General features: G+C 43.4%; 1 protein-coding gene across 4 annotated transcripts in view; it reads left to right on the top strand.

The window, feature by feature from the left end:
* Window positions 1-17,789, top strand: part of LOC121200305 (rho GTPase-activating protein 21-like) — a 70,529-nt gene that overhangs the window by 46,718 nt on the left and 6,022 nt on the right. For 2 of the 4 annotated variants that reach the window (XM_041065514.1, XM_041065513.1), the window contains 19 exons: window positions 367-459; window positions 1,395-1,473; window positions 2,213-2,267; window positions 5,813-7,814; window positions 11,594-11,740; window positions 11,845-11,947; window positions 12,403-12,439; window positions 12,886-13,005; window positions 13,347-13,646; window positions 14,678-14,742; window positions 14,885-15,033; window positions 15,176-15,318; window positions 15,560-15,718; window positions 16,201-16,279; window positions 16,394-16,467; window positions 16,597-16,686; window positions 16,773-16,898; window positions 16,990-17,031; window positions 17,243-17,348. In XM_041065514.1, coding sequence (XP_040921448.1) covers window positions 367-459; window positions 1,395-1,473; window positions 2,213-2,267; window positions 5,813-7,814; window positions 11,594-11,740; window positions 11,845-11,947; window positions 12,403-12,439; window positions 12,886-13,005; window positions 13,347-13,646; window positions 14,678-14,742; window positions 14,885-15,033; window positions 15,176-15,318; window positions 15,560-15,718; window positions 16,201-16,279; window positions 16,394-16,467; window positions 16,597-16,686; window positions 16,773-16,898; window positions 16,990-17,031; window positions 17,243-17,348 — 3,969 coding nt within the window. Of the gene's footprint in view, window positions 1-366; window positions 460-1,394; window positions 1,474-2,212; window positions 2,268-3,881; window positions 3,936-4,686; window positions 4,949-5,812; window positions 7,815-11,593; window positions 11,741-11,844; window positions 11,948-12,402; window positions 12,440-12,885; window positions 13,006-13,346; window positions 13,647-14,677; window positions 14,743-14,884; window positions 15,034-15,175; window positions 15,319-15,559; window positions 15,719-16,200; window positions 16,280-16,393; window positions 16,468-16,596; window positions 16,687-16,772; window positions 16,899-16,989; window positions 17,032-17,242; window positions 17,349-17,789 lie in introns of those variants that run through there. The other 2 variants (XM_041065516.1, XM_041065515.1) reach the window with 2 other exon arrangements.

Raw genomic sequence — 17,789 nt, 5'->3', positions numbered from 1 at the left:
AAGACCACCCAAGTTCTTATTTTCAGAGCCTGGAACTAGTACATTTTTCACTTTTTGCTTGTAAAATGACTCAAATTATTAATTGATTTAAGAATAGTTGGTGGTAAATTTTGACAACAGGGTGCTAATGTGAGAAAAAAGTGAGAAAAATCAGCGTCCTCTTTCAGTACAGTTCAGTTAATAGCACAGGTGGAAAAAACCTGAAGAACCGCGGGAAATATGTGCACTGATGCCGTGATGTTGCTGCAGTTGAATTTCCAGTTCCAGTGCAGTATGGCCTACTTCTGCATCCACTGCTGCTGCTCTTCCTCAGTGTGTGACCAGTCGTCTCGGCGCATGTGCTCTCTCTCTCTCTCTCGTTACCAGGGAGACAGCGAAACCGTCTGGAGCCAATGGACACCATTTTCGTCAAGCAAGTGAAGGAGGGAGGCCCCGCCCACGGAGCTGGACTCTGCACAGGTACACACAAAGACACACACACACGCAGATATAAAACACATACACACAGTCTCTATGGAGAGCACTGCGCTCCTTCTGATTACTGGCCGATCCTGTGATTAACTCTGACTGTCTCACATCTGACCTTAAAACGCTGTTTGATGCCAAGATTTCTTCACGTCTGTACTGTAGGTAATTCCACTTCCTTGTAACCTGCCAGGAAAAACAGAGATGGGTTACAAAATAACAGATGGCTCCTTTGTGGGAGGTTGAACAAAGTGTAATATGCACAGTGTTATTCCAACCTTCCCTTGAGTCTGTTTTTGTACATCTCCCACTTTATTTCTCTTCTTAATCTGTAAATCATTTCTAATTTTAAAGGATAAAAATACTCGCACAGACTCCCCTCTGGTGAAAAAAAAAAAAAAAATGAATCAGCTCCTTTTAACTTCCCTGTAATGGAGGTGACAGCTGAAGCTCTGTGCAGTCTACTGTAAGCATTATTTGCCAGGTTAGCACTCTGTATTACAGGAAATGTCAAGTGGCCTGGACAAACCCTCTAAGCTGTATGCTTTTATCTGTTCGCTCCCCTCTCCTCTCCTGGGATGGGGGAGTGCAGCGTTTTCCCACAATTATCTGGTTTCTCTCCTAAACTCACCTCGCCTCTCTTCTTCTAAGACAGCCATCTTCAGAAAACCTTGAAGGGACATGGATCCTAACATGGGGTCCTTGAAATAAACAAGTATTGGTATTCTGCTTTGATCTAAAAACAGATGTGTGTTTGTGCTGGAAGAAGCGACTCCAGAGTGGTTTACTTGGTCAATAATCGTATTGACTGGACTCCAGATAATTGTCCTGAGCAGTTGAGTTCACAGACACAGTGGTGCAGAGTTTTTTTGTGTGTTGCTGTTAGCAGTAAACAGCAGGATTGTAATTCGTGCTCTAATTCTGTCCAGGGGACCGTATTGTGAAGGTGAATGGAGAGAGCATCATTGGAAAGACCTACTCTCAAGTCATAGCCTTGATCCAGAACAGGTGAGATCGCCATCATTCTTCATTTAGTTTTATGGTTCATTTTAAGCAAGGCTGTTTTACCAACTGGGCTGAACAGTCAAATGCCCAAAAATCTCTGGTTTACCCCACATTATTTGTTATTTGCTCCACGAAAAAACAATATCAGCTGTTACAGACTTTCCATTCCTCCAACTCACGGCCGTGCTTCTGTGTCAAAACATAGCTTGAAAAGTTATTTTGCGTTGCGGTGATTTGTTGTAAGGTTTTGTTTAATCAAATCACTCTTTAAGAAGTTGACTGTTCAGTGTATAAAAAAAAAACTGCAGTGTACAGTGGGAGTCAGTAAGGGGCCCTAAAACAAATTTTTGCCCTGGATCCCCCTAGGAGTTTAATCCACCCCTGATTTTAAGAGAAATATGCGGTGAAAGAGCCTGACTGACTCACACAATGGTGCCCAAGATCTAATCTCTTCACTACAAACACTCCACTGCATGTTTATGGGCTAATAACACAGAAAGACAGACAGAGTCATTGTGAAAGTTTCTAGGGAAAACACTCAGTTCTGCGAAGACGTTGTTTCCTTGTTACTGGACAGTATACATCTAACACTCACACTCCATTAAGCTACAGCTATTGAAGGTCATTGAGAAGTGTCATGGCTTTCCACAGTTTGAACCCTGTTTTAAAACAGTCTCTCTTTCTTTCTCTCACTTTCATTCTCATTTTCCTTCTCTTTCTCTCACACCCTTACATCCATCAGCGATGCCTCACTGGAGCTCTGTGTGATGCCAAAGGATGAGGACATTTTGCAGCTGGTAAGCATTCATTAGCAAACATTGTACTGAGTATACTTGTATTTCTAAATTTAAAACAAATCATCCATGAACATCCACAGAGATTATTTACACAGATTACACAGTTTTAATGCCAGAGTGGTGCCCTATTTTAGATTAACCTTTATTTTATTATCTTGGCTGTATCTCATTTGTTTAACCTGTATGTAAAAATGACAGTTTGTGGTTTCAGGAGGAGCTAAAGTATAAAGGTCAAAAGGCAAGTTATTTTGTGAGCATCCAAAGCCTGATATATCTTATTCTTCTATGCCACAGAAATCAGTGGTCGTCCAAAAAACACATCAGTGAGTCACACTGTTGCTCTGTGTCAACTTGGGCATTGTAGTTTATTCTGAGTCAATCTCACATCCATCGCCCTGCTGCTCACTCATTAAAATACTCACAAAAGCACCAAGTGTGAAAATTCGTCCCCAGTAAATGCACTATTTACTCCGAGGAAATTATTTAACCTTACATGTATAATGCTAATCTATATGTGCCTAATAACAGAGGCACAGACCCAGACTTCATGCCACACTCCTTTTTCCCATCACACTGATGAGCTCACTGATGCAAACAGCCAGCCCACGCCATCAGTCAGGGTCTAGAGCCCAACAGACGATAAAACTGTGCCAGACCACGTCAGACCAGTCGCTGCACGTTATTCACCTCTGTTTGGGAAATTCTCCTCTTGGAGCAGAGAACTGACTCAGATCCCACTGTGTTGCTAAATTCCGCACATAGCTTGTTAGCTTGGCTGCAGCTTACCAGGAGCCACAGAAACTTGCTTTTGGCATTTTGGAATGACTCTGAGCGCTCACAAGGCTGAGGGTTTCAAAAGAAGCAATTAGCCGTTTCTCCCCATTGAGGAACACGAGTTGAAATTAAATTCAGACTTTGATGTGCCAGCTGGGGATCGTTTTTTATTTTACAGTTCTTTACAATCTGACTGCCGTGAGACAGATTCATGGGTTCAAACTGTTCTGTGATGTGCTACGAGATTCTTTATCAAAGTAAAATTAAGGAGAGTAGAATATAAGATGTAATTTAACTGGCTATTTAGCTCTCTTGCCTGAATACATATTTAATCCTCATCAGTAAAATTCCTGATTCCTGCCATTCCATGTGGTGAATGTACGTATGCAGCAGCATATCTATACATGTATCTGTTAAATATGTTTCTGTTTTTGTGTTTTTGGAGACACTGAGCCCACTCACTACCAGAGGGAGTGCAGCTACAGTCAGCTGACTCCTCTCAGTGCACTGTTTACAGGAGTGAGTGAGGGAGGAAGCTGGTACAGATCAGGCAAGCGTGCGTTTATGCTCACCCAAAAGTGAACATATGACAGAGCAGCGTCGAACAGATGAGCGAGAGGCTGACAAGAGAGGCGGAAAGAGGCTAGTGGAGGTTGCGTGCAGCACACATGCAACTGAAATGCTTCAGAAACCAGAGAGGGGGAGGAGAGGTACAACAGTAAGCAGGTGAGAGTGACAGAGCAAAGGAAAGAAATGCTGAGTATGTTGGGAGAGAGAGAGCCAGCAGAATACATTTGCCAATGTGTTCTGGCAGCTACTGTGTTGTGGGTAGAGGAAGAAGTGAGGGAAGAAGAGGAAATAATGGGGATGAACATCAACTCAGAAGATATTCAGGTCTGTGAAGGACAGCAACGCTGCTGAGGTTCACTTCTATTCTTCTTTCTTATTCTTCCACTTCGACTCTGAGCTGTGACATCTCTGCTCAGCATTCCCACAGCGGGATGTATTTTTAGTCCGCGCTGAAGTCAGTGAAGTTACCTGTCTCACCTCCGTCGCTTGCATTGTGCCTCTCATTCCTTTGTGTTCACCTGTTTACTTCTCTTTATTCCTTTTTTCCTCTCTGCTTGCCCTTCTCTAACCTGTGGACTGCAGTTTTCCAGGGATATCACTGCTCTGGTAAGAAGGGAAACCATACTAACTAATCTCTTTCCTTTACATTCTCTGTCCAGATGATTCACAGGTTTTATGACATGTTACACCAGTTTTAGAGTTTGTACTTACATGTGTAGAAGGTGGCATACTCCTAAAACCCCATGTGTATTCCCCCTCCTTTGCACTGTGTGAACTGTGTATTAGAATATGCAGGTTATAGATGTGTGGAAAAAGAGAGGCTCTGACATCATCTGTCAGCAGACCTCAGACATTTTTTTCTCTGTACTTTCCTGACTCAGGAAATTGCTTCTATTTTTCTGTATGGCTTATGCAAATCCAGAGGGAGGCACCAGGCTGCAGACTTACTGCTGCTGTTACTGTTAGTGCGATCGTAACTTGACACCTCAGGTAGAGTGCCGTCGATTAAAGTCCAGCACCAAAACTCTCTGCCTCTCATTTTTTCAAGAGCTTTTGCGCCGAAAGGGTGAGGAAATGCAGTGTGTTCAGTGTGTAACCAGGAGTTTTTTCTGAAGCTGTCCGTGACCATACTTCAACGGAGAGTAAGCAGGATAATCGCTAGCAAAGTTTAAGTGTTCATTTATTTTTTTAATCAAGTAGAAGTGCTTTAGTCTCCACAGTGATGGTAGGGTTGTGGAGCCATGCTGACTGAAGTAGCATTAGCTGACAACAGTAGACAGAGGCGTCCCCCGTTCATTCTCTCCTCATGCCTCAGGGCACACTCTCGGGTACCAAAGGTGGGTAAGCCCCGGCCAGCTTGATCCTAACTCCTGGCTCCAGAGGTTTATTCTGGACTTTCCAGCCTTCTCTTCTTTACTTATTTGCCTTCCTGGCTGTTCCCTTTTCCCCTACTTATCCACATCTGTTGCTTTCCTTGGCAGTTGATTTGTATCATGGCATAGTGAAACATTTGTTTGCCTTCTTCTAGGAAAGGATTGAGAAACTGTTAAGAGCAATAGTTGTTTTTGGCTTGAATAAGCAGTACTGGAGCTCTGTGTCTGTTTAGCTTGCTGTTGTTTTATTAATATAAAAAGGCAGAATCCAGTTGTCTATCTGTCACTTACAGTTCTTTGAGGGAATGCAGTGACAGTGTTTGTCTTGCTGATAATCTCATCATCTCACACAAAGACTCCTGTCAATAAATGATACTCTCCGATTGCCATTCTGTCTCTTCCCTTAAAATGTGAGCAGTCACACTGCCGTGGTGCAGTTTTAGGTATCTTACAAACAAAAGGAAGATCAAGTCAAAGCTGTGAGATGTAGCAGTGAATTTATCTTCTGGTGATATAAAACATTGCCCTAAATTTCAGCTGAAGTTTCTGAGCAGGAAAATGAAGAAATGAAGTGACAGTGGTAGACCTAAATAGAGCAGTCTTTGTATTCTTGTCTATTTTTGGATTTGCATTCGCAGCAATTGTTTTTATTGCAAAAGTCGGAGCTTCACAAACAGCTCTACAGCACTCCCTATTCTGTCCAAGTCTTTTAGGAAAGTCAAATGTATCCTGTCCGTGGTTGGGTGTAATGTTCTCCTGGGGTTGAATGTGATCTATTTTAGCGCATCAAACCTCTGAAGTGACATAATGTCCTATAATCTCTTGCAGGCGTATTCCCAGGATGCATACCTCAAAGGAAATGAGGCGTACAGCGGAAATGCCCAGAACATCCCCGAACCCCCTCCCATATGCTACCCTCGGATAGAAGTTAAGGCTGTGGGCATGGCCCAGTCACCAGAGCCTGCCGCGGTCAGCGAGACCCCCCGGGGGCCGGCTCAGGGACCAGGAAGACGAGGGGGGACCACTGAGAAGAGCTACCGGGTGGAAATCCCTGTTCTGCCTTCCCTCCCACCCCAGCAGACGTCAAAATCTCAGACTGTGGTGTGTGTCTGTAATGAGAATGTGAGGACAGTAGCCATGTCTCCTGATCCAGTTGACAGGGGGTCTCGGGTGGCTCGGGCTGGCCCCAGCCACAGGACAGAGGAAAACCGGTACGGTGCCCCAGTAGATTCAGGCTCAGCTAGACCCAGACCCCTTATTCCCTCACCACCTGGGGGTGCACAATTGCAGTACCCTTCTTCCCGTCCCATAGAAACCCCAGTCTACTCCCCTTCCTCAAGTTCTAGACCTGGTGGGATCTATTCTGACCCCTCATCCCCACCTGTACGGGCACCTCTCACTGCTGCCTCGCTGGACACGTTCTCCACTGCCATCTCACCCAATGCCAACCACTACTCACCCTCTCCCACAGCTCCTTCCACCTCACCGCACCAGAACATTGACTGGAGAAACTACACCACCTATAAGGACTACATTGACGCCAAGAGGCTGCACACGTATGGCTGTCGCACCATCCAGGAGCGCCTGGACAGTTTGCGTGCAGCTGCCAGTTCTAGTTCCGTCTACACCCAACGTACACCTCCTCCTCCTAGCACCGGTCAGAGAGGGGCACTGGGCTCCCAGGTCAGACAGAGGAGCACATCCAATGACCGTGGGGTGGATGCAAGTAGCAAGGGTACTGCAGCGACAACTCCGTTACGTAGTGCCTCGCAAGAGAGGCTTGGAGGTGGAACAGAGAGGACAGTGCCCACCAGGAACTGGCCTCGTAGTGCTTCCCAGGATGCTCTGCCCTTCTCCACCCCGACAGGTGTTACCAAACCTCGGGCACGGTCTTGTGACTACCTGGGTCAGCAGCCTGCAGACTCAGGTGTTGACAGGGCAGAGTTTGAAGACAGGCTGCTGTTGTGCCGACAAGAGGAAGCCAGAGCGAGCAGGCAGAGAGTGAGCCAGAGAGTTTTACCTCATCTAAACAGGAGTCTCACTGGACAGGAGGATGAAGGGCAAGGAAGTGGATTGTCCAACTCACCTTTAGCTGCTCCAGTGTTTACTAAAGGTACAATGGATTCTGTACTACCATCTAGGACAGATGGTCTCATAATGAGACCCTCACGTCTGCCTGTCAAAAATTCCATCTCAGACCCTTCACCTGCCTTATCCTCCAGTAAAACCACAGACCCTCTTAAAGACCAAAGAGCTGCCATCATGGGTAACCATCTGGGCTACACCTCCCCTCTGCACCTGCAGCTCAGGGGCAGAGCTGACAGTCTGAAAATGGAGAGCAGGTCAGAGGCTGGGTTGGCAGCCCGGTCCTCCTCTTGCTCTGGTCCATCCTCTAAACTGCCCATGCAGAGACAACTACAAAGTGGAGTTGTCCCCACTTCCTCTGGTACCTCCACCACTAATGGAGCTGTGACCCAAAAGCCAAAGGTCAGAGAAACCTGCAGTTCCTCCAGCACACCTGTACGGACTAATGGCGGTCTTGCAGAGGGTGTAGAAGGACCTGATGCAACAGTAGTGGTCCTAAGAAGGGACAAAAACGCTGGACCCCCTCACATTCGCCCTCCGTCCTATGTACAAGCTGTTAATGACAACCAGGGGGGAGTGACTCACAAGTCGCCACCATTGGTGAAGGCAGGCTCCGCAGATGGAGCGATGTTCTGGACGTCTAATGACAGCTGTAGAGAGGTGCATCTAAGGAGACTGGGAGACACACGGCAAAAGTCTGGCTCTAATAACCTGGATGATTCCCTGGATTCAATCCCTTTTATAGGTAAGACAGCACTAATCTCTAAAATTGCTTTCTTTTCAGTCTCTCAAAAACCTTGTTTCTATAGCAACAACAGCCACAAGAGAGTTCTGTAAAATGTCACAGCATGTGTTTGTGTCGGTGAGAAAGTGTGTTTATGCTTGAAAGCATGGCTGACTCTTGAGCTGAAATGTAAATTTATATCAAGTTTTCACCATGAAATCATGCTAATAGCATAATGTATGACTATTCAGACATAGAGCGGAGCACTAAGTGTTATATATGGCAGCTCAGGTATCACATACGTAATGGCATTGAAAAATTAAAATGAGACCTACGTGCACATTGTAGCTGTAATGTACATGATGAGCGGGCATTGTTTTCATAGACCAGATAGTATTTCCATCATGAAATTCTATCAGGGGTTTTACATCCTCTTAGAGCTCTAGTGTTCACATGAGGGTAGAACTGAACTGCATCTGCGGAGGAAAGGCAGTTAAAAGCCACGCACTTTGGCATTTTCTGTATTCTAAGTGGAATTGTGACTGTTGATTTCACAGTGCAGTGTATGATTTTAGCCTCATTGAACTCCTAAGTCAAAATCAACACTTTAAGAGGGGCTAACTGGTACTGGTGCTTCAGGAGCTGGTGCATTCAATCACAAAAATGCATTAAAAGTCATGTGTAAGCCTGTTCTTTGTAGCCCTACTTGTCATAACACAAGGAAATCCGTTGTGTCAATATACTGTGGCTCATCTGAGGTAATGAATAAGGGAAATTCCCTGAAAATGTTGTACGTTGTATGTTGAACGTGCTTGTTAGGACAGAGTTGGATCTGAATAAGAAACGACGACGAGCAGTGTCATTTCAGGCACACTGTACATTGCTTATGTTGCAGTCACAGCAGAACATGTCATATACGCATTTAAATGCTAAAAGTAATGAGTTCTTTGTGGCATTTTGAACTGAGGATGACATTGTGTCAGGTGTGTGCTTGTGTGTCAGTGTGACACTGTACTGCAGGCAACCGTGACGTATTCAAACCACCCTTTGGCATATGAGTAGGGCAGCACAGACACACACACACGCACACAGCTGCACTCCAACTCGATACAACCCCCGCCCACTCCCTGAAATGTCTCATATTTCCCGCAGTGTTTTACAGCAAGAGAAACCTAAGAACATCGTCCTAATGGACTGTGACATAACAGAGAAATAAGAGCATTCCTGCAGCAATCTGCTTCAATTGGATTTCATAGTACAGTTCCAAACAATAAGTGGAACAACTGCTGTACGTTAAGTGTGTGCCAAACATTTTGTCCTAGGAACAGAGCAGGACTGGTACTGCTAAAGTACATGCAAATTGTCACGTCTCCTCTTGTTTATGATGAGGAGAAATCCTTCATAGCACTGTATTTATATGTTGTGGTAGTCAAAATGAAGTTCAGTATTGTTTTAAGTGGCTTTTTCTGTGTCTTTTCACATCGGTGCCAACCTGCGGGCAGACAGAACCTAACAAGCTTGAACTCAGCCTTTCATCCTCAGTTGTGTCTTCACTGGTGACTCATGAGAAGCCAATGAGAGCAGCTCTTGTATTTCTCAGTGTCTCGGAACCAGCAGGGGTTAATCATATCCTCTTCTAGCACCATTTCCCCCTGTATACACAAACACATATCAGCTCTCGCTTTTTAGTTTGGTGCATTTAGATCTAGATTAGATTTTATCACTGCACTTCCCAGTGTTCTTTGTTTGACACCAGTGATGTGCTGTACCTTTTCCGAGATGTGAAGGGAAAACATTAAAGCAGTATTTTCTTTTCTTTCACATCGATTTCATGTTGACATTTTGGGAAGTATGTTTATAGTCTAGAATTAAATCAGTATCACTCTCCAAAGCAAAAAACTTGAAACGGGAAAATCCACCTACAGGCACCTCTTAAATTCACCATTTAACATGTTATGATTCTGTTTAATTCTTACAAAACTGAAGTGTAAAAACAAGAAGTTGTGGTTTTAGTAGAACTTCTGCATCAGACACAGAATCATTGGATTTTTTTTTTTTTTTTTTTTTTTCAAAGAACAAGGCTGGCTGTTTCCCCGTTCCTAGTCTTTATACTAAGCGAACCAATCCCTGACATTAGCTTTACATTTACCAGAAAAAGATTTGAGAGTCGTCTTTTGATATAGATCTAGACGAAAAGAAAAACCAGTAGGCATGTTTCCCAAAATGTGTAACTGTTCCTTTAAAGATTTAAGGATCTGCATTGTTCTGCATCTTCTGTTTAAAGCCAAATCAGCTCTGATGTCTAAAACTGACATCCCTAAAAAATAAATTGTAATTGTACGTGCCAGACATCACTGGCTGCCGCCGTCTTCCCAGAAACAGAATTAGAGGTATACAAACAAGTGATTAAATGAAATTGGCATCTGCCTAGCTTGGCAGAAATTAGGTTTGTGGTGTCATGGGAGATGTCTTTGAGGATTGAGGGGAGAGAGGTTTCACAGCCGTGATCTGTATACAACTAACAAGCAGATCAGATGTTTCATATTAAATTGTGCCGTTGAAAGTCAAAGTTTTTGCATCAGTGCACTGGCATCTGGAGGAATTTAATCATTTAGGTCTTTTTAGCTTTGGTTCTTTTTGACTTGCGGTGGTATTTTTTTGTAATGAAGGCTGTGTGGGCTTTTTGTGAAGTTAAATAATATTGACAGCAGCATTTCATGAGAGGAATTTATAACAATTATGATTTGAAACCACATCACCAAAAAGGTACTCTCTCCAATTTTGCTTTTGCTCTGCTTTATTCCTGCAACACTGTTTGGGAACATAACGTCACTTGTGCTGCATTTGGTCTCACCTGCCCGCATCACCACAGTCCCAGATATGATTCATTTCTGGGAGTGTTTGTTCTTTGTGCGTATCTCTTAATTTGTTTTTAGGGCTTGCCATCCTGCTGATATTGCATATCAGATGTTATGACACATTGCTGTCTGTGATGATGTAGTGTTCGCTGAGTAGCTTGCATGTGTGTATTTAAAAAGGAAAGGTGTACCAGCTTATCTGGGCTGTAACCCCTATCTGCTGCTTGGCTGCGTCTCACTCTGTTTTAGCCTCATGTGCCCTTATCGCAGCATTTTATAGCTGTCTGCTGAAATGTTTATTCAAGTTGAGATAGAAGGGATGAATTAGACATTGTTTTTTTGATTGTTTAATTTACAGTATGATGTTTTCTGTTGCTGTTTACTTCTGACTTTATACCAAAGCTTCTGATGATTTTAGCAGAGTTGAATCCTCATCCTCTGATTTAATAATAATCTACTGTTTGCTAAGCCCCACCTTTAGTTTATGTCTGTCAATCTTCCTGTCCTTGCACAGCACAATGGCAGTTTACTATGACAAAGACAGCAGAGTCAACACTTGAAATTCTTAGTGTTTTTTTAAACAATGGGTCCTGGATTTCAGACAGAGGTACAGACAAAAGCAGGCTTCTTATTTCCGGAACGGCAACTGTTGAAATTGCCAGTTGAAATGACAAGTGTCGCTGGAATATTTTGTCAGCTCCCATGATATTTAATATCTCCAGCTGATGTGTTTTAAAATGAGAATCTTGTAAAGGGGGGTCTTACGTTGGTCCCAGTTTGTGCCTCTCCTGTATTAGAATACTTTCGGGTCACAGAGTTAACAAGGGATCATTTAAAAAAACACAGACTGCTGTTTTTCTGAATGAAAAAAATATTTAGGGTTGGTGTTTAGCTCAGCTTTTTTCTTGCCTTGTAGCTAAATTCCTCCTTCTCTGTCCTTAGATGAACCATCTAGTCCCAGTATTGACCAGGACAGCACCCACATTCCTGCCTCTGCCGTGATATCTGGAGCACCTATTATCACCACCATCCCGCCCAGCCCCACCTCTTTATTCCCTCCATTTCAACGACAGCTGTCACATGACCAAGGTATTTTATTTTTATTTTTTCTATGTTAGGCCTATCGCCTTAACTAAATTTGACAGCACAGCCTATGGACACTTTCAAATAATTGTTTGACCCTCTCTTAATAGATTCTCTTCGTCTCACAATTATCGAGTCAGATTCTGGTACAAAATCAGAGCGGTCCAAGTCGTATGATGAAGGTCTGGATAACTACCGGGAAGAAAGCAGAGGGTAAGTTGTACCCACAATAGTGTCATAACACACAGGAACCAGGGATCAACTGGGTGAAATTTTGCACTTTACGGTAGCTTGTCTTTTCAGTTCATGCTAAAATGACGTATCTGCTATCTTAAACTAAAATCTTAAACTCCTGTGTTTGGCCCATTTTGCTTTCACGCCACAAAAGAACTGCACCAGAGTTTGCTTTGAAGTGAACAGTGACACGGTTGTTTAGTTCGCACCAGACTTTGAGTGAGAGCTTTCACTCTGACCTAAATGAACTGAACTAGGTGTTAAAGTACCTTTCTATCAGTTGATGAAGAAAAACACTGTCTAAATTACTCACTAAAATAACTGTAGCTGTATTTTTGTGCTATTAAATTATTAATCTTTTTCACGTGGTGAATATTTTATCATAGAACAAAACTTCAATCGTGTTTGAAATTTTTTTTGTCTCTTTCATTTAGGAGGTCGTTAATACCTGGTCTGAAAGGTCTTAGGAAGGTGAGTCCAGTCAGCGTTTTTATCAAACATTGGTTTGTTCGCCAGCTCAGGGCCAGCTGTGCACACCTGCTACACGACTGGTTTATCAGCTCATTAGTTCACACCCAGAAGATAAAACGTCTCCCACTGAAGTTTGAATATATTATGGAAAATAGGAGCAGCTATAAAAGAAGCATCAGGCTGTTTGGGTAAATAATTGATTCAGAGGGTGTAGGAGTATGTTTCTATGTATTCACGCAAAACTTTACACAGTAGAGCAGCTTAGAGCTGGCCTTGTTTTATACTGATGGTTACTGTACACTCCTAGGTTTCAACAGCTGGTCTGGGCATTGGAAGTTTCTGGTCACAAATATCACAATCACTGTCAATATTTAAATATTTCTTTAAAAAATCTTTCAGTCTATAACACTTGTTATGTCACAATGTCATTTTCTGATCCATTGCAGGCAGTGGACAGGTCGTCAGAAGACTCGGGGTCCAGGAGGGATTCTTCATCAGATGTCTTCTGTGACGCCACCAAGGAGGGTTTGCTGCATTTCAAGCAGCTAAACACAGACAAGGGCAAGGTGTGCACTGTCTCTACATAGCCTTCATATCATGTAACTCACACACTGGCACAGAAAGCACAGTATGCACCTGCAGATCTATGTAAGCATTACATGACCTGTAACTTGGTTTGTAAACAGTAAAAGGTCTGACCTTGTTTTACTATATAACTCTTTCTGACTGTTTCACCTGTTTGACCAGTTTGAACTCACAGCTGCCTTTGACCTCGTTGTCTCCTATTGTCCTCCAGGCAGTGATTATGTGTTATGAAGCCAACAATAGCAGCGTTTTTGACACGACTGAAAAACAAGATTGTAGTTTAATTCCTTCCATTCTGCTTTGTAAAACTGTGTTTCTGCAGCGTGTCGGAGGGGGTATGCGGCCGTGGAAACAGATGTACGCTGTGTTGAGAGGCAACTACCTCTGCCTGTATAAAGACAAAAAAGAGGGGCAAGCTCATGCCAACTGCCAAGCAGTAGACGAGCCCCTGCCAATCAGCATCAAAGCCTGTCTGATTGACATCTCATACAGCGACACGAAGCGTAAGAACGTGCTGCGGCTCACCACGTCGGACTGTGAGTACCTGTTCCAGGCTGAGGACCGCGAGGACATGCTGGCCTGGATCAGAGTCATACAGGAGAACAGCAACCTGGATGAGGAGGTAAGAACCATGCATTCAAACAGTTGAGGAAGTGATCGGTTATTGTGCAAAACACTGGCACAAGACACGGGGCCTCAGGCCAGAATCACTCGTATGAACAGTTTCACTTTTTTCTAAGTGGCATGTTCGAGTGATTTAAGAGTGCAAGTATCTACAAACAAAATTAAAGAGTGGTCCAGACCTGTTGTATAAGTCACCGAGTGGATCTGCAGTGTGTGGAGTTTGTTTTTTTTATGATTTTTACTGGCATACTTTGGCAGCTTAAACAGCTCATTAGATGTCACTAGGACAGCTGCCTCAGGGTCTTTATGCAGGTCACTGTCCGGGGGAACATTCTCCTGTTGTAACACTTGTTAGTGTAACATTACCTACAGTGCTGCATAATATTCCATTTCAATGACTCTCATGTCCTTTTGGCCTCCTCCCATCAAGTCATGGCCTGTTTTGCTTTAGAGAGAGATATTTTTTAGCTGCTAACTTCATGTCGTACCATGCCTGTCTTGTTTCTGCTGCAGTGCACTGCTGCTGTGAGGACACAGTTTACACCTGCACCATTAAATATTTTCTACTGACTAAAAACTAATATTTCTATGAATATAACTTGCCCACAAATGGAGCAGCACAGGTGGTCCTATATAGCAATTTTAGGGATGTCAGTATGCAAATAGTTGGAGCTCAGGCGATTGACAGAACATTCATCGGCAATATTTTGATAATTAATTGTTGAAGTGATTTTCAGCTTTTCTATAGGTCACCTCACTGTGTCTTAAAATAGGTGAGTCTCCTGTCAGTAGAAATTTAAGCCTGTCTTTCCCCTCTTTTCAGGACATAAGTACACTGTCCATACTATGACATTCTGATGGTCTTACCTGTGTCACCTGATAGCAGCAGGTTACATAAAGATCCGTTATGGCCTCTTAGGGGGTTGAGAGGAACTGTTGCACCTGATGCCTTAACCATCATCTTTTGTGTCTCATGTCCATTCTGCTCTGCTCCCCTTTCCTTCCCTCCTCTTTTCTTTCTTTTTTTAGAACGCGGTCTTCACCAGCCATGACCTCATCAGCAGGAAGATCAAGGAGTACAACACCTTGATGAGGTAAGAGCAAGGAGGAGGGGAACAAGGGAACTTAGCTGGAAAGAAGAGGGATGTGTTCTCACATTGGAGAACTTCTTACAGTGCTGTGTAGTAAGCTCTGACTGGAAAGCTCATCTGGTGTTTATGTCCTTGTCTTACCCAGCCCGACAGGCAGCAAGACAGAGCCGTCGCCCAAACCTTCTCGCCAGTCGCTGAGCATCAGACAGACACTGCTGGGAGGCAAAGGAGAGACCAAAGCAACAAGTCCACACTCACCCAAACCTGAGCAGGAGAGGAAGAACATGCACAAAGGTAGGAAAAGATGAAGAAAATCATTTTATGTGTGATACAGCTTTTATTTTGTAAGGAGTGTCTCTATATCCTAAAATAAGAACATTTCCCCAAATCAAACCTCTGCTTTCCCATTGTACTTCATTTTGCACTATGCATGCAGATGACACCAGCCCTCCCAAGGATAAAGGGACATGGAGGAAGGGCATCCCAGGGCTGATGAGGAAACCTTTCGAGAAGAAGCCGTCTCCTGGGGTCACCTTTGGAGTGAGACTGGACGACTGTCCTCCTGCACAGACCAACAAGGTTTGTACTGATTTAATTTTCAATAAAAACATGAAAAGAATAAATACATTGGTGCAGAAAACTACAAAATCTGAACCGTTTATAAAGATATTATCTGCCTAAATTTGCAGGGATGTTCATGTACCTTGCTGTATGCATTAGTTTCACTACTTTGACATGTACTTGATGTGTTCTTTTTCACAGTGAAAACATATTGCATGTCCAACAAGCCAAACATTTTCTCCGTTTGTGTGTCCTCTAGTTTGTGCCGCTGATTGTGGAGGTCTGTTGTAAGCTGGTGGAGGAGAGGGGGCTGGAGTACACGGGCATCTACAGAGTCCCTGGAAACAACGCTGCCATCTCCAACATGCAGGAGGAGCTCAACAACAAGGGCATGAATGATATCGATATCCAGGACGATGTGAGTGGCACTTAATCGATCCACTGTTGCTTTAATTAAACTCTCCTTGAAGACTCGCATTTTTAAGCGCTGTCCTGAATGTGTCTGGGACAAATGGAGCTGTTTGCAGGACTGAAAGTTTCAAAGCTGCAGGTGTATGTGGATGTGTGAACACAGAGCAACAGAGAGCTTTTTGTTTAGACGTTCCCCACACCGCACACTTGCCAGTAATGTGTCATTTAGTATCATTAAAAGAAATGTATTTATGGAGGTTCTTGGCATCCAGAGCAACATGCAGTGAATGCCAAAGCATATGTACTTTAACTTGTATTTCTAGATTCCAAACATTACAAGCAGCTAATAGGAGAAGTCAGAGCTACAGCAGCCTGACAGTGAATGTCGCAAAATAAACTTCTAAGGCTAGAACTATTATGCATGTTGATTAAATTTCCACTTTTTTGCATGATTTAGCATCATTCCCGATTCATGTTCCTGTTTTACAGAAATGGAGGGACCTCAATGTGATCAGCAGTTTACTCAAGTCCTTCTTCCGTAAACTTCCAGAGCCATTATTCACTAATGGTAAGTTGTTTTTCAAAGATCATGTGTGCCATCTAGTGGCCAACAATTAAACCTACAGCCCAGAAACATAACTGTGTTTTAGAAAAAAAAAATCCTTTTCTTTTCTACCCACAGATAAATACACAGACTTTATAGAGGCCAACAGAATAGAGGATCCAGTGGAGAGACTCAAAGTGCTCAAGAGGCTGGTGAGTAGCTCATTACATCCTTTTTTTGTACTGTAAATTACCCTTTCTCTGACATATATTAATTTCATTATTTCCATCCTTGTTCACTTGTAAAGCTTCTGTCTCTGTGTCTCCACTATTTCCTTATAGCTGCATGAGTTGCCAGATCATCACTATGAGACCCTCAAGTTTCTCTCAGCTCATCTAAAAACTGTGGCTCAAAACTCAGAGAAGAATAAGGTTTGTAGCTTAATTGTTTTTTTGTTTGTTTGTTGTTTATTAGAGAATCAGAAATTTACAATAAACTTTGCTCTCCTGTGTTTTAGATGGAGCCTAGGAACCTGGCCATCGTGTTTGGTCCCACTCTGGTGCGCACCACCGAGGACAACATGACTCACATGGTTACACACATGCCAGACCAGTACAAGATTGTGGAGACCCTCATTCAAAATGTGAGAATCAGATCTTTTCGTATGCTCTTCAGTCATCCTGATCCTCACATATACACAAAACTTATTATTCTTATGCTGTTTTTCCTTCCAGTATGACTGGTTTTTCACTGAAGATGGAAATGGAGATCCAGTGGTGGGTACAGGCATCAGTGCCAGAAGATTTTTTTTCTTTCTGCTCTGTGCCGTCTTAGGTTAGGTTTAAGCATCTCCACTTCAATTCAGTTCAGTTATTCATCCCTTAAGTGGCAATTTTACAGTTTCACTCTCTTTAGATAAATCTGTGGACGTTTCAAACTACATCTTAGTGAATCTGGTCCGTAACGTGTTATATTTCTTGCCTGCAGACTGTGTCCCAGGAGGAGAGCGCGGTGGAGTCTCAGCCTGTCCCCAACATCGACCACCTCCTCACCAACATAGGCCGTACAGGCACATCGCAGGGCGAAGTATCAGGTAACACGCTGCCTTCGGCAGATCGACTCTGTGGTGGGTTAAGCTTTCTCTGCCCTTTCACTGCTGAGCACTGTGGACAAAGAGAGATTGGTGGTGTTTAAACTAGTGACGGATGCTGATGATTCTGCTTCTTCCCTAGGCCAAGCTTCCCCTTTGCTTCTTTGGCCGTTGCCACTAGATAGAAATGTCTATGGCTAACCATGAGTCCAAATGCCTGTGTGGTTTCCAGTGGACAATTTATTTGTGTCACTCAAAGGATGCGATAAATTGTCACGTTTTTTCATTTGCTTTCAGAGATCTACCCCTGTTCCTTGGTATTTGTCAGTCATTTGTTGATTAGTAGATTTAGATATCCTTCTCCTTTTTTAATTATCCCTCTGCCCCTTAATACCTTGTTTTGGTCAAACTCCATTACTGGGCTGTGTCCCCCTCCCCCCTTTA

This window comes from Toxotes jaculatrix, chromosome 20, assembly GCF_017976425.1.
Source record: "Toxotes jaculatrix isolate fToxJac2 chromosome 20, fToxJac2.pri, whole genome shotgun sequence".
Lineage (NCBI taxonomy): Eukaryota > Metazoa > Chordata > Actinopteri > Toxotidae > Toxotes > Toxotes jaculatrix.
This window is presented reverse-complemented; position numbering and strand designations above follow the sequence as displayed.